We start from the raw sequence: 14,585 nt of genomic DNA on the forward strand, positions 1-14,585 counted from the left end.
ACAGGGGAGCTGGAGACGCCGTCCGGAAAATCAAGCCAAGGGGCTGGGTATATATGTTCCCTTCAAAACCCATCCAACCAATTGCAAAAATACAAATCTGGTCATTCTACGCGACAAGGGGCACCTCCCCTTTCGGACGTGATGCACAAGAAGACATGTATTCAAACGTTTCATCTCCTGGGCGAAGCGTGGGCGCTGCCTGGTTGACCTTGACACTGGACTCCCGTTCAAGCGCAATTGGGGGGACAGTCGGTGGGCTTATGTTGTTGTCCCCTGAGCTTTGCCTCATCATAGGCGAAGATCCCTTTCCCTCACAACAGCCAGCCCAATCCAACAACCACCTTCAAGTTGGATGCAGCCCGCGAGAACCCTCCTGGGCCTCTCCATCGCGTGCTCTCTCGACGCTCTCGACTTTCCGGAGGAACCAGGGCGCTTCAACCCGAATGAGTCAGTAGTTAAAGGATTGACAACCAACAATTGGTTGCCCCGGGTCGATCCGGTCGGGACACCCAAAGCAGTAGCCGCCATCCAACGTGAGTGAAACGCGCTGCAACTCCTTGTCGGGGGTCCTGACCTCCACGCCCCTTGAAACCTAACGTTACTGGGGCAGCTCCAACGCCCAGGGAAACTTGATGCTGATAAACGAACCCTATTCAATTCCTTCGGCGTCGTGGAATGTGAGCCTGTGTCTCTTATGTGACAGCAGGACACAAGAAAAGAGAGGGGGAATAGCTTGGATTTCTTGGGATAAAGAAATACAAACTGAGAAGGAGGAAGAGAAAGAGAAAGAGAGAGATAGAGAAGATCAGGCCTAGACTTTAAGTCTTTATAAATTGATCTGGGCTATTCTCAACCTGGAAAAGTTGGATGCCAGCTGTGCAAGGCCAAGAAAGAGTGCAACAGCCTCCACTCACAACAAGGAAACGTTGGTGGGATTCAGAAGTAGGGTTACTACTCTGCTCTGGTTTTATAGGTCTTAACCAGAGATAACCTTTTGATCTTTTAAGATTGAAAGAGTATAAAAAATGGAGGAACAGTCAAGAGCAACAGAGTTTCACTCTGGATAATCAAGGTTCAGTGAAAGAGTTTACTTACTGTCAATATCCTAGGCGCCTGTGACGGTAGGTATACTGGGAGCGTGGTAATCTCTTTGGTGGTGATCCTGGGTTATCTGGGGTGTGGTTCTGGTGTGCTGAAGTCTGTAGATCCTCCTCAGGCAAGGGGGATCCTGACTTCGAAAATTTTCACAGTTTGCTTATGTAATTACATATGTACATGTGGTTTGGCGCGCCTGGTAGCGCTGACACGTCACAACTGCGCATGCGCGCCACAACTCAAGAACTCAGGGAAGGAGTATAGTTACAAAGAATTGATAAGCTGTAACTAGGGTTAAAATTGCATGAGGAAACAGAAAATGAAGTCAAAACAATGATATCTCTTAAGATGAAAAAGATATGAAGTAATTTCATATGTAATAAGTAGAAAAGAGGCATACTTTAGGTCAGCTGTGTTGACTCTAAAGCTGACATGGAATGTATTTTCCTCGAAATAGGGGTTATTCCTTGCTGGATCGGGTGACAAACGCTCACAAGACGCTTCGCGGGTCTGTTTGCGCTTGATGCGCTATGGGAAGGATGAAACGAGCCCCTCCTACTTCAGAAATACGACACCCATTTATGGCATCGGGCTCAGTAACCTGACATCAGGAGGCGTGGGTCGTCTCGGCCCTGGATTCCATTTGCTTTTTCAACTGGCGACGAACACTGGTTTCGAGGGTGCGTACCACGGGACACGAAGAGATATATAACTTACATGACAACGCTTCCTGCGCCTCTTGTATCACATTGGGGGGCTTGTAGTCATGAGTCGGGGTCGGAATTGCAACAGAACGCTTCAGGAAAAATTTGATTTGACCCTATTGTTTCACTCGGCTATGTACATACATACGCAAACAGCAGCGGTTGGTTGAACTTGACCTTTTCAGGTAAGCAGCGCAAGCTTTCTTCTCCCCTCACTCCTGCTCCCCACCTCAACGTCTATAATCAGTTCCAGCCCTTTTGCTCGCTCAAGCGGTGGTAAGTTGTCCCTCATTAAACTTCTGTGCGAGCTGCCGATCCCTGATTCTCTCATGATTTCCCCGTGCGTCCGATTTTCTTCAGGTGATTCAGACAACGAAAGGGGTGCCACCCGATCAGCCGCCGTCAAATCAACGAAAACCCCCGTCGCGGTTTGCCCTCAACCCAAGAAGGCCATTCCTGGACAGCAGGCAAAGCGGGACCTGATTACCCGTCCCGCGACGCGTCGCGCAAGGTTTACGGCCGCCAACCTGTCGGCGCTGATGCTGAAGTCATCGGCCCCAACCCTACCGGATAAACCAAGCAAGGACGCGATGACCGAGCCGAGCGTTAGTGCCTCGACTCACATGCCATACCTGAGTTCCTCTGCTGAATGCTGTGAGATCATCCCTCCCTAAAACACAGGTCGTGGTGGTGTGCGTGAAAGACGTGGGGCCAGAGGCCGCGGTCCCCGCTGTGATCATGGTAAAGGACGTGATGAGCATCCCGATCGCCAGAGCACAACTGGAAAATAGTCAGCGCCTCTTTTTACCCCACTTGAGCTCTCTCAACTGGAATTGACTGGCCAAATTGATACTATCTCCTGCTTCTATAACAATAACAACAGGAATGATGCTGCTGGATGGGGTGTTGAAGAAGGCAAACAAGAGCTGCAAGCCAAGACTGGAGGCTTTGGAGATGCTATGGTAAATGTAACTTTTTTCTTCATATTGCTGTGGCACCGCGTTTTCAGTCCGCATCCTCAACCACTAAGCCTGCTTGATCTCAAAAAGGCTGCCTTGACCCCTGGCAAAGCTGACCACGGGTTGGTGCTGTAAGTACATTTGATTGTATGCCTTGTTTGCTCGCATACCAGAGGGCCGCGGCCAAGGATGCTGACCCAGCTGCCAACAGAGTGTCACCAATTATAGCCCAGACGCTTCAACAATGGGGAGATTGTTGAGTCTGCTGATGCCCTCATTACTCTCCATGAAATTTGATTGTTTTTAAAGGGGGATATTTCTACAAAACTGGCCAGTATCCCATACAATGATCAAATCTCAGTTGTCCATGCTAAAGCCATACACATGGTGGCTTTGTTGAGAATGTTTGGCCCTGGCTAATTGTTTTTTAGTTATTAACTTTGCTCCCAAGCAAGTATTTTTCATGATACACTGGTCCCAAAGCAAAGGCAATGTGCACACATTGGCATTGCCTCTGTTTTTGGACCGGTGATATTAGCTAGAAGCAGTGTGATTGTCCTGAATTGTAATGATGCTCTGATGGTCACAGAGGGAGACAGCCTGAAGCGGTGAGCTTGCAACTCTGTCTGAATGCCAGTCACTTATGTCACATGAATCTAATACAGCAAGGGCTGTCTTTGAAGGCATGACACATGACTTTGTACTTGTCCCCCTGCCAAATGGATCACAGCAGACACCAATTCCACTTCCTGCATTCATAGAAAGGGGGAACTTGCTGCTGCCTGCTCATTCCCCTCCAATCCATTCTGGCTGGTGCTTGCCATGATTGGCTGCACCATAGATTCTTGCCAAAAGTGAGGGGAGAAGGGAGGTGGGCACACTCTTTCTTTTACCAGGAGTAGAGAAGTGCAGCTTGCTTCATTTCTGCGCAGTATCAGGTCCAACAGAAAGGCAATGGCTGATTCTTTGAATAATATTTTATGCAAGACTTGATGTGGATGGTGGATTTGAGTTTTATTTCCAAGCCAAGATGATACAATGCCTTATTCTTATGTAAAGGCCAATATTCACCAAGTCAATTTTTTTTAATTACTAACAGCTTGTTTGTTGCATGGTTGGCATTTATCTTAGAACTTGTGCCTGATAACTGACATGCACTTCTAAGAAATCATGTGAACATAAAAAACTTGTCACAAATTCATCTTGAACAGAGGCAACTTTATCCATTGGACCCAGCTATCCAGAAACATATTAATTAAAAATCTCAGTGAATTTGTTCCACTGGTTCATTAAATGGGGACTCCACATTTACTGTTACAACATTTCAGAGGGGGCTGGGGTGATACATACAGATGGCTGGTTACCAGGGCCATGAAGTACCTGGGAGTGCAGCGGTGTAGCCGCCTTGTACTCTAGTTCTACTTATACTGTGCTAGTTACATGTGAATCAAACCATTGGTTCTCCTCCATCTTTTTCCGCACCCCAAACTGAGCCGCATCCGGTGAGAGATTCATCCTCACTGCCCTTCCCTCTCTCGAGCCACGGAGCTCATTCTCTTTTTTGTTCTTTTGGTTGCCACAGACAAGTCCTAGCTTCAACATGGGCCATTGTCTTCAACGCATGAGCTTCAATATCAAAAACATTGTTCTGACGTTTTGCTTCCAACACCACTGACTCATGAGCACATGAGATTCAATCTTTCCACGCTTCTTCTTTCGCTGCAAGCTGTTGGAGTTTTTTGGCCTTCTTCCTGCCAATTGGACGATCAACATACAAAACATCGGTCACATTTGCTTCATAATCAGAGACAGTGTTGGAGCTAACTTAACTAAGTCCCTCTATTGGAGGGGTCCCACAGGGACCCTCCAAAGGAGGGAATTATGTGCTATGTTGACCCCGTGGCAGAAGAGAATTAGAAAAATGATGTTTTTCAATCCTCTCTGGACGCGCCATTTGTCACCAGGTAATAAAATTTTTGGGGAGCAAAATGTGCACAACATCATGGAGTTTCTTTGTACATATTTTACAAATTTTTTTGGGGCCTTGGGTACCCCATGAAGTCCTTTTTTTTCACTGACAAGTGTCCACTTCATCGTGCATTCCACATTTTGCACTGCACAGAATCTGAAATTGATAATGTTACAACTATGATTGCAGCTCAACCAGAGGAGTTGAGGATGAGAAAAAAATAAAAGAAGGGGACAGCTTAAGCCATCCCAGAAATGTAAATTAGAGGAAAAAAGGTTCAGAAACAAAGACATCAGATTGATTTTGAAAAAGTCTCTGCCAAAAGTGCTAATTCTCTACTCCTGCGGGGTCAACATAGCCCGTAAGTCCCTCCTTTGGAGATTGCTTTGCTCCCCCGAGGAGGGAATTAGCTAAGTTAGGTGTCAGAGCATGCAGTCGTCAATTCTGGTGCTTCACTACTAGGGCTTCATGCTCATTTATTCTTACCAGCTTCTTGTGCCTTCTTTGAGTTTTCATCCACATAAGCGCACCATTTTGGGACTTTTATAAGGATATTGTGACAAACAAGATGCTTGAATCTGGTCTTCTGGTCTTTGGAGAATAGTTGGAGAGCTCTGTTCAAGCAATCATTGGCAGAAGCACCACTTTGACTGTACTGCTCAACTTGATTCACACAGCCTTGAAACTTGTGGATGACTTTCTGCAACAATGCCCAGCAAGTCTTCAAACTACTGGCTGATTGAATAGAATTGCGGATGTCCCTCTTGAAACATTGCTTGACTTGTGCCCAGAAGGTCATGCCTTCCTGATTAGTACCAACAACCACATCCTCCAATACAGTGATCCAAGCTTGACAAAGTTGAATGCCCTCACTGTACACATAACTGGTTGAACTTGATATCAAACTTGATTAGCTTATTTGCTTTCAGGTTGTTTTTTTGCTCACTGAAGGTTTATTTCCACCCTCCTCAGTTTGCTGGCTTCTAGTTTGTTTGCTGCCAGGTAGTTGGTTTTTGGACACTTGAACGTGGTTTGGAGCTGGCGGACTAAAGATTGATCCCTTGTCTTGAAGAAGTGGGTCAAGTTGGAGAGTTACTGGAACCAATGGAGCCATTTTGATTGCTTGCAGAGGTGGGGTGCTATCCTGTTTCCAAATTTGCAAACAGGATAGCTCCCGAGAGGCAAGGGTGAAACACTGTGCTATGCGCTATTTTTCTCTATCTCCAAAAATGAAAACCAAGATAAAAGAATTTTATGAATATTTTTTGGGATTATTGCTCTTCCCACACCCAAGGAGCAAATCCGATTTTTCAGCTTCTGTTTACTGCACTTGGAAATCCTCAAATACATGAAATAAGAGAGATTTAACGCTTTTTTTGGTGCAGCTTTCTTAATGCTTAAAATCTCTCTTAATTCATGTATTTGAAGATTTCCAAGTGCAGTGAACAGAAGCTGAAAAATCGGATTTGCTCCTTGGGTGTGGGAAGAGCAATAATCCCAAAAAATATTCATAAAATTCTTTTATCTTGGTTTTCATTTTTGGAGATAGAGAAAAATAGCGCATAGCACAGTGTTTCACCCTTGCAAGAGGTGAGTTGGCAGATTCAATGTGTGTTTGGCACCCGCAGTGGCATTGATAAAAGTGGGTTGGGGTGCTATATTTGGTTTAGCAACCCGGTTTAGCAACCCGGTTTAGCACCCGCGGACCGTGGTGATGCTGTAGGCACCTTTAATTCTGTCATTTTTTTCTTGAGGCAAGTTATGGATTTGCACTTATAGAGATCCACCATGAAAAAACTGAGGGTACTAGGTGGTAGGTGATGTGAAGCCAACTCCAGCCTTAACTTTAACCATAAACTTGTGGACAAGGGGTAGAACGCCCTGATGATGACAAAGGGGCCATTGTCATTCAAGGGGAGTAATAGGGGGTATCAACTATTAGAAACCAGTCAATTAGCCAAAAATGAAATTTTTCACCAGTGGATCCCACAATGGGGTAGAAGAAGGACCAGCATGTTTTAAAAATGATGGGTTTTTTCAAACCAGTCAATTACATAATGGTGGATTTGGTCATATTTGATACACGGCGGTTGCGGGAAGCCGGCAAAAAGTGTGGAAGTTCGGTGGTCAAATTGACCGACCCCCCTGAGCGCGCTTTGACCGTTCAAAAAGGGACCTCCGGTAAACCGGCAAAAAGGCCGTCAACAGCGCGACCCCCCCCGCCCATGCGCATCCAGTCAAACCCCAGGCAAACTTAAGGGTTGATTGACGGCAAGGACAAATTGCCGTCCAGCCCGCTCCCCCCAAGATCGGTGGTCTCAGTCATTTTGACCCCTCACGCGGCAAACCACCGGTCCACACGCCGGCAAACCACTTCCATTTCGCCAACCCAACACCGCTCCCGGAACCCAGATTTGGGCTGGATCGACCCATATTGGCTCGCTCAGCACGCTCACGATCCGATTGTTTTCGGGTCACATTTGTCCAGACAGCTCACAGGCACCCTGACCAAAGTCAGGCAGGCAGATTCAGGCCACCAGGGCCAATTTTTTATGTTTTTATTGCATTATCATACTTTTTTTAGGTTGTTTAGTACTATTTTGTGTTTTTTTTTTTTTTTTGGTTTTGTTCTACTTGTTTTGGTTGATTTTTCGCTCTTGTTTTGATACATAAATAACTAAAATAATGTCGGAAGTCAGAGTCGGAAGTTAGAGGATGAGAGGAAAAACCACCCTTGAGGCGGAAAAGGCAAGGGCGATCTCCCTCGCGAGAATTGCATTGACCTGTGCATGGGTCGGATTTGGGCCCAGTTCTGACTCCATGACCCGCGCCTCCATATCGGTTTCAAGAGCGCTGGGGATCTGAACCAACTCAATTGGAACATCATCAAACATGATGTTGCCGGGAAATAGCTCGCGGTCTCTGCGGATAATAAGCACCGCATGCCTGACAGTCGGTCCACAACATGTCAGCTTGTGATAGGTCCCTCTGGGATGGAAATATATTCATTAGGCGACTTAGGCTTGCATTTCAAGATACGGTTTTTCCCGCACTGCCTCGAGGTGATCGTCGATGAGGTCCCATTGTGACCTCATATCTCCAGGCGCCCGGTGCACAAGATGGTGGATTGTAATGATGCGCAGCATCGCAATCCTTACCCTGACTCCATCATGCAGTTCCGCGCGGATTTCTTCGGGCGTTTGCAAGGCGGCTTGTGGTTTGAATTGTCGATTGATTTGGACAACCAGGTCAAAGAGCTTGGGCACCAGACCCAGCTCGCGGACCCGAGTCTCTTGCCGGACGTTGAAGAGAAGCTGGGTCGGGGGACAGATTCAGCTGAGTCCCAAATTGTGGTGGGGTGATTGGAGGGTTAGGGATAGGCTTACCAAGCTACGCATGTGCGTTCTTTCGTGCTTCACCATGGCACGCAAAAATGTGACCAGGCTCGCCATGGATTCGAGGTTGTTGGGGAGACCCGGCGGGAGGTTTTGCCTCCTAAAGGCCGCTGGTTGCTGTAGAACGAAGGTCTAGTGCTTTGTATGTCAGCTTACGATCATCAGCCAAGATTTGGTAATGATAGATTTGTGTACCTTGGCCAGCGGAAGCGGTGATTGTCCAAATGGCAGGCCGTGCACCGACTGCAGTCGACTGTAGGACTCCAAGGTGTGTTCGAGCAGGATTTCTCGGATTCTTTGGCGGACTCTTGTCTGCCAGGCAATCCCCGTCGGCTCCTAAGCATCACATGGATTTGTTTGTGAGAGTCTGGACGTACCCTGATGACCGTCCCATACACATGCGCGGTGGCGCCATTGGCAATGGCTGGAACGTTGTTTGGAGTGGGGGTGGGGCGTTGCCTCAGCCACATGACTACAGACAGTTTCCATCGTGTTTCTTCCGACGCCTGAGGTGGAAGTCGTTCCGAAGTTACAGGTCGATCCTTTCCTCTCCTTTTTTTCTGCGTTCTGCACGCGCGCCTCCCGATTGGAGCCCCCGCTCAGACAACAGGACCCCTCTCTCAACAGTACACGCGCATGGACACATGTTCCATTCCCCATCTGGACAAAATTAAGGCTTTTTCGTCAAAAAGGTGAATTCCAAAGTGCCCAGTATTGAGGAGGAACCATCAATCATTCATTCCCCCCCATCAGGAGGAGAATTATGGACCATCCCCTGAATCACCATCCATTCACTCATTCATCATCATCCTGAATCATTCTTTCTTGGAAACAGCATTCATTCTTTCCAAAAACACCAATCATTTCTTCTCCATCATCATCATCATCATCAATCATTCACTCTTCTAAATAATTCTTCTCCACCATCATGGTCAGTTTCCCAATGAACCCCACTCCTGAAAATCAACCCTCTTCAACCACTCCCATACAGAAGAACTATAAGTGTTTATATTGCTTTCAGAAGGGTCACACCATCACTAGGTGCCATCTAGTTACTTATGATAAACATAAAGGATTAGTCAGACATATTGGTAAAGCAGGCATATGGCTTTCAGATAATTCCTACATCCCTTTAGATTCTTCTAGGTCTGTTAAAAGCTTAGTTGAACTTCTAGTAGCAGCTGGGACACTTTCAGAAACCACCCAATTGGATCAGTAACATTCTCTGGACAGCTTATCAACCTCCTTGGACTTCAAATTCTCTTCACAGAACTCTACATTATATACTCAGATACTCAGAAATTCAGCCATTCAACCCCAAATCATTCACAACCTTCAGAAACTACAATTATCAACCCCATCATTCATCATCAATCATTGCATTCTTCCATTGGCCTCAGTTAGGCAGGAAAATTATTGTATTCTTCAGAGTGGAAATTAGTCTAATATGTGTCTGTCTCAAGGATATTGCCTTCAGCAGAGTTTGATCTTCTTAAACATTCACCCCTCATTGATAATTGGACCTTCTTTTGGATACTGGACTCTTTGGATTGGATACTGGACTATGGATACTCTGGATACATAGGACTATTGGACTTTGGATTGGACTTGGATACCTTGGACTCAGATACACTGGACTTGGATTATACTTGGATTCTATTTGGCTTTGGATACTGGATTCTTTCTCTTTGGCTTTGGACCCTGGACTCTGGATTTGGACTACTACTCAGGACTTTGGATTTCACCTTTTGGAGGAGGAACACTGGACTTTGGACTTTGGACTCTTGGACTCAACACTCTTCAACTCATTCTGGATCACCTTTCCCTTTGGTGCATTGCCTGGGGACAGACAATAAGTTGGGGGAGGATGTGGTGCTCCATTCCAAACCATAAGTAGTATTTTATTGCTTTCCTTTACATATATTCATCATTACATTACCCATTTCCCCATAAACCCTTCACAAATACCTCATTATTATTGCATATTCAGATTCTACGCCAAATTTCACCTATAGTCACTCATACATAGTACCCCCTTATCTTCAATGGTTCAGTAGTTATAGAGGATATAAGACTTACAGAAAACCTACAGTCTTCATTAGTTACAATACTCATTTCATTAGTAACTTACTTGAATCATTTCATTACATTCCTTTTACAGATATATTCTCACATACTAAAACCTTTACATACATTACTCATTATGTACTATGCCTATTGTAGACATTACATCATTGGATCTGTGCTTACCCCTTTCAGTAGTGCTCATCATTACAAGTTGTTACTATGTTCTCATCACTCTTCCCCATTAGTACATTCTTTTATTCCCATAACCAGCATTCCCTTTTCAGCATTGCTCATCATTACAAACTGTTACTATGTTCACATCACTCTTCCCCATTTGTACATTCCTTTATTCCCATAGCCAGAACTCCTCATTGTCTGTGCTCATCCTTCCTTTATATAAGAACTGTCCTTCCCCCTTCACTTGTACCTTATGCAGATTATTAGATACAGAAATTATAGTGCCCAATCTCATCAACCCATTGCCATTGAATCATTGCCAATTGCTTTCCCCTTCAACCATTGCTCCAACCCTCTTACCCTCAGTAGTCAGTAGTTAAGCTCATAGTACTAGCTCCTAAGATAAAGCAGAAATCAGCCACACCTTTTCTTCTTTTTCTTAGTGTTACTCTCATCCCCTCAGCATTAGTCAGGAAGGCAGCTCTTATATCTGCATCCTTGGCATAGCTTACATCAGTACTAGTGTAGTTATCCATTTCCCTTCCAAGCTCTATTCTCCCCTTTGAGTAGTTCCACACCGGCGGACCTAAGAATGCAAGTTCAGACAGACTTCCATCTATTGAGACCACCGCTGCTCCTAGCCCTTCCTCTGGGTGAGCAGAGCCGTCAGTGAAGATAACCAGGTCAGAAGCGGGGTTTATTGTTTCAAGGAACAATACCACTGATTGTTTTGCCTCCTGCTTGCTGGCCCTGTCAACAACGAGCTCCATATGTCTTTCAGGTCGCCATGGGGGCCTGCTAACGTTGACAAAATTCACCACCTTGAGCCTTTTCTCCGCGAGGCCAGCCATGAGTACCTCCCGGTTGAGGGAGGCGTGGACCGGGCTAGGGAAAGTCCTGGCCGTCCACAACAGTTCAGTTTGAATCTGCTGCTCTATTGCCGTAGCCCTGTGAGTCACCCTAGTCAGCTTAGTCAGGTAAAAGTTTGTAATCCGGTTTATAGTGGTTGTTTTGATGCATCTGAAGGGCCAATACTTGTCGAGGTATTTGACCGGTGTGGATTTCAGAGCCCCTAACACAAAACGCGCCGCCAAGCACCAGGGGAGGATTTGACGCACTCTCCAGAGAGTGCCTGACTGTAATTTTATGGTTTTCTGGGTCTGATGTCAGTTAGATGTGTATTAGGAAATGATTGATAAATTATTCAGAAGTCAATGGGAAGTCTGTCATAATTTATGAGGAAGTATCACAGGACCTCATGCAATGTTGTATAGAACTGTTTCATTCCTTAAGGATAACTCAATTACAACCTATAATGAAATGATATTTACTCAATGCCCAATTATCAATCATTTATGGTGAATCTATGTTGATCAATTTCTCTATGTGCAAGGGGTTTCCCACAACATAAATGTGACTAGCTGGGGCTTATGGCTTTCTGACCAGTTTTTAATTGTCATGGAGCTGTGAAAGGCCCCTCTGGTGATCTGTCACCACAATGTACGCGCGTACACGAAGGTGACATTGTAAAAATGGAAAACAGCTCACATGCATGTGCATGGAGACATTGAAAAACAAAAAACCATAAAAACTAATCACAATCTTATATGTGTTAAGAATCCAGGTTGTCTAGCTGAAATTTGGCACAACAATTAAACTCCAAGCTTGACTTGACACATACTTTCACCCTATTTTCATCCTTTTTTGGCTCAATTATAGATGATACCTGCTTTTATTTAGGGAAATATGAAAATTCAGGTGGGCCTTTCACATCATTCTAACCGGTGTGTATGTGTTGTTGATCTGAAAGAGGCCCAGCCTACAATTTTTAACAACATTTTACGCGCGCACATTAGGGAAACATTAGCAAAGTGAAAACACTGAACACCTTCATGAGCATGTGAATAATATGAATTGAATCCCAAGAAATCATCACAATCAACAAACAGGTCAAATTGAGTTATGATTTAATTGTGGCCAGCAACAGTGGGTCAGCTAGGCTAACATAGCTGTTAGCGTAGCGTAGCGCAGCGCAAATGCGCTATTTTTTAGCTTAGCGTTAGCGCAATTGCGCGCATCTGCGCTAACGCTACGCGCAAAGGATGCAAAGATATTTTAGCTTTTAGCGTAGCGTTAGCGCAGATGCGCGCAATTGGGCTAACGCTAAGCACGCAAGGCGCAAAAGAGCGCGCGCTATGCTGCGCTAAAGTGTTTTTCGCGGCAACAAAGTGCCTTTTTTCCGCTAAAAGCGCCTTAGCGCAACGTAGCGTAGCGTAGCGGCTGTAGCGCAGCGCTAACGCTAAACAAAAATTGGTATGCTGTTAGCGCCGCTCAAAATTAGCGAAGCGTAGCGGCGCTAACAGCGCGCTAACGCTATTCAAAAAAGGTTGGCGCTTTTTGCCGCTACGCTAAACTTTAGGGCTAAAATAGCGTAGTTTAGCGTAGCGGCCCCCTGTTGTGGCCAGTGTGTCTTGGTTGTTTCAGCTGTGTTCTGATTAAGTTCCAGTTGAGTTCTGCATGAATTCTTGATGATTTATGGATGAATCCAGGATCAGTTTCAGAACGGTTGTGGATGAGTTCAAGCATTGTTCATTATTTCTTACACTAATTTCACCAAAAGCATCCAGCACAGTTCCGGAAAAAGGGTACGGTATGGCACTCTCTGGAGAGTGTGTCAAAATCACCCCTGGTGAAGCGTTCTATGAGATCATGTTTGAAACTTTCTGCCTGTTCAGGGAGGTGAACCAGACCTGCGCCCCGTAGAGAGCCCTGGGCACAAGAACGGCCGAGATCAGAAGCCTGCGCTCCTGCTCCCGTATTCCCCACGCCAAGCTGCCAATCCTAAGGAGCTGGCCTAGAGTTTTATTGGCTTTTTTCCTAACCTGTGCGTGTTGCTTCCCGAATGTCAGTTTCTCATCAAGGCAAAGGCACAGAAATTTTATGTCCCGCTGCGGGGCCAATTCCTGGTTATTAAAGAGGAAAGGGGACCTGGCCGCTTTTGAATGTGTGAAGATCACAAATTGTGCCTTCCGGCTATTGAAGATAGCCCCATGGCTCCTGCGCCACGAGAGCAACTCCTCCCCTATCTGATTCAATTGCGCCCTGGCCTCTTCTACGGTCCTTCCCGCCAAGAGGTGAACAACATCATTGATGAAGCCTAAAGACACCTCATCCCTATCAAAGTCAAATTGCCTTAGCAACTGATCGGAGTTGTAGATGATGTACAGGATGACTGATAAGGGTGAGCCCTGCGGGAGCCCCTTATCAACTTCAAACTCAGCTGATTCGTAATCGGCGAGGGGAAGTCTTGTGCGTTGACCTTCCAGGAAACGGCCTATGATCATCCACAAATAGGTGGGGCATCCCTTCCGACGGAGGGAATGAACCAGGCAGTAGGGGTTGACCAACAGGTAGGCCGACTTCACATCTAAGAACAGAGCCGTGACTGTCTTGCCCTCCCTCCATTTCCGCTTTACCCACATAGTTAGTGCCAGCAGAGCGTCTTTGCACCCTTTACCTCAGTGTCCTCCTGAGTGTCCGTCGGGGATGATTTTCTGCCATTCTGCCCAGAAAGTAAGTTGGTCAGCAATGGTTGACTCAAAGACTTTGCTGATTGTGTTGAGCAGGGCTATTGGCCGGTACGTCCCTGGGTTGGTTTAATCGGGTTTTGCAAACTTCCTGATAATGACTGTGGTGGCAATGCACCAGGCAGCGGGAAACCAGTCCTCGCGTATGCATCTGTTGAAAAGGGTAGCAAGAGTTTCAGCCAGCTCTGCCGCGCATATGGAGAGGATTTCATTGGGAATGCGATGATCAATCAGGCCCTGATGCCTTCTTCTTTGGCAGTCTACTTAGCACTTTAGTTACCTCCTCGCAGGTGACAAAGGGGTATACCACAAAAGAAGAGGCATCCACCGGGGGGACATCCAACAATTCACAGCCACTTGATACCACTGATGTGCCTGCAAAAAGGAGCTCAGCCTGCTCCTTCTTGGTCAAGGTGAAGGTGCTATCCCGCCGTCTCAGCGGAAGGATGTCCCCGCCGCTTCTGGGTTTGGTGAACTGGAGGGCCTGAAAAACCGTTGCTGTGTCGGTTGAAGCTAGGAAATCCTGCCAGTGTTGCTGCTTGAGTCGGTGAACTTCCTCCCAAAACCTGCCATTCCAGTAGCTATATTGGTCAGCGTTAGTCGGCAAGGGGGACATCACTAGGGAACGTTGA

At 46.1% G+C, this 14,585-nt stretch overlaps 2 protein-coding genes across 2 annotated transcripts; one reads left to right on the top strand and one right to left on the bottom strand.

Moving 5' to 3' along the window:
* Positions 1–352: 352 nt before the first annotated feature.
* PtA15_16A421 (uncharacterized protein) lies at positions 353–2,765 on the top strand (the record flags this gene model as incomplete). Its single annotated transcript, XM_053164110.1, has 4 exons — positions 353–533; positions 2,160–2,404; positions 2,481–2,589; positions 2,683–2,765. The coding sequence occupies 4 exons, from the start codon at positions 353–355 to the stop codon at positions 2,763–2,765; spliced, it is 618 nt and encodes a 205-aa protein (XP_053028068.1).
* A 4,670-nt stretch (positions 2,766–7,435) lies between these two features.
* PtA15_16A422 (uncharacterized protein) lies at positions 7,436–8,592 on the bottom strand (the record flags this gene model as incomplete). The annotated part of the gene is made up of 5 exons (XM_053164111.1): positions 7,436–7,673; positions 7,767–8,041; positions 8,114–8,239; positions 8,318–8,458; positions 8,500–8,592. 5 exons carry the CDS (start codon positions 8,590–8,592, stop codon positions 7,436–7,438), a joined length of 873 nt encoding a protein of 290 aa, XP_053028069.1.
* Positions 8,593–14,585: the final 5,993 nt, after the last annotated feature.

The sequence above is a fragment of the Puccinia triticina genome, chromosome 16A (assembly GCF_026914185.1).
Source record: "Puccinia triticina chromosome 16A, complete sequence".
NCBI classification, from domain to species: Eukaryota; Fungi; Basidiomycota; class Pucciniomycetes; order Pucciniales; family Pucciniaceae; genus Puccinia; species Puccinia triticina.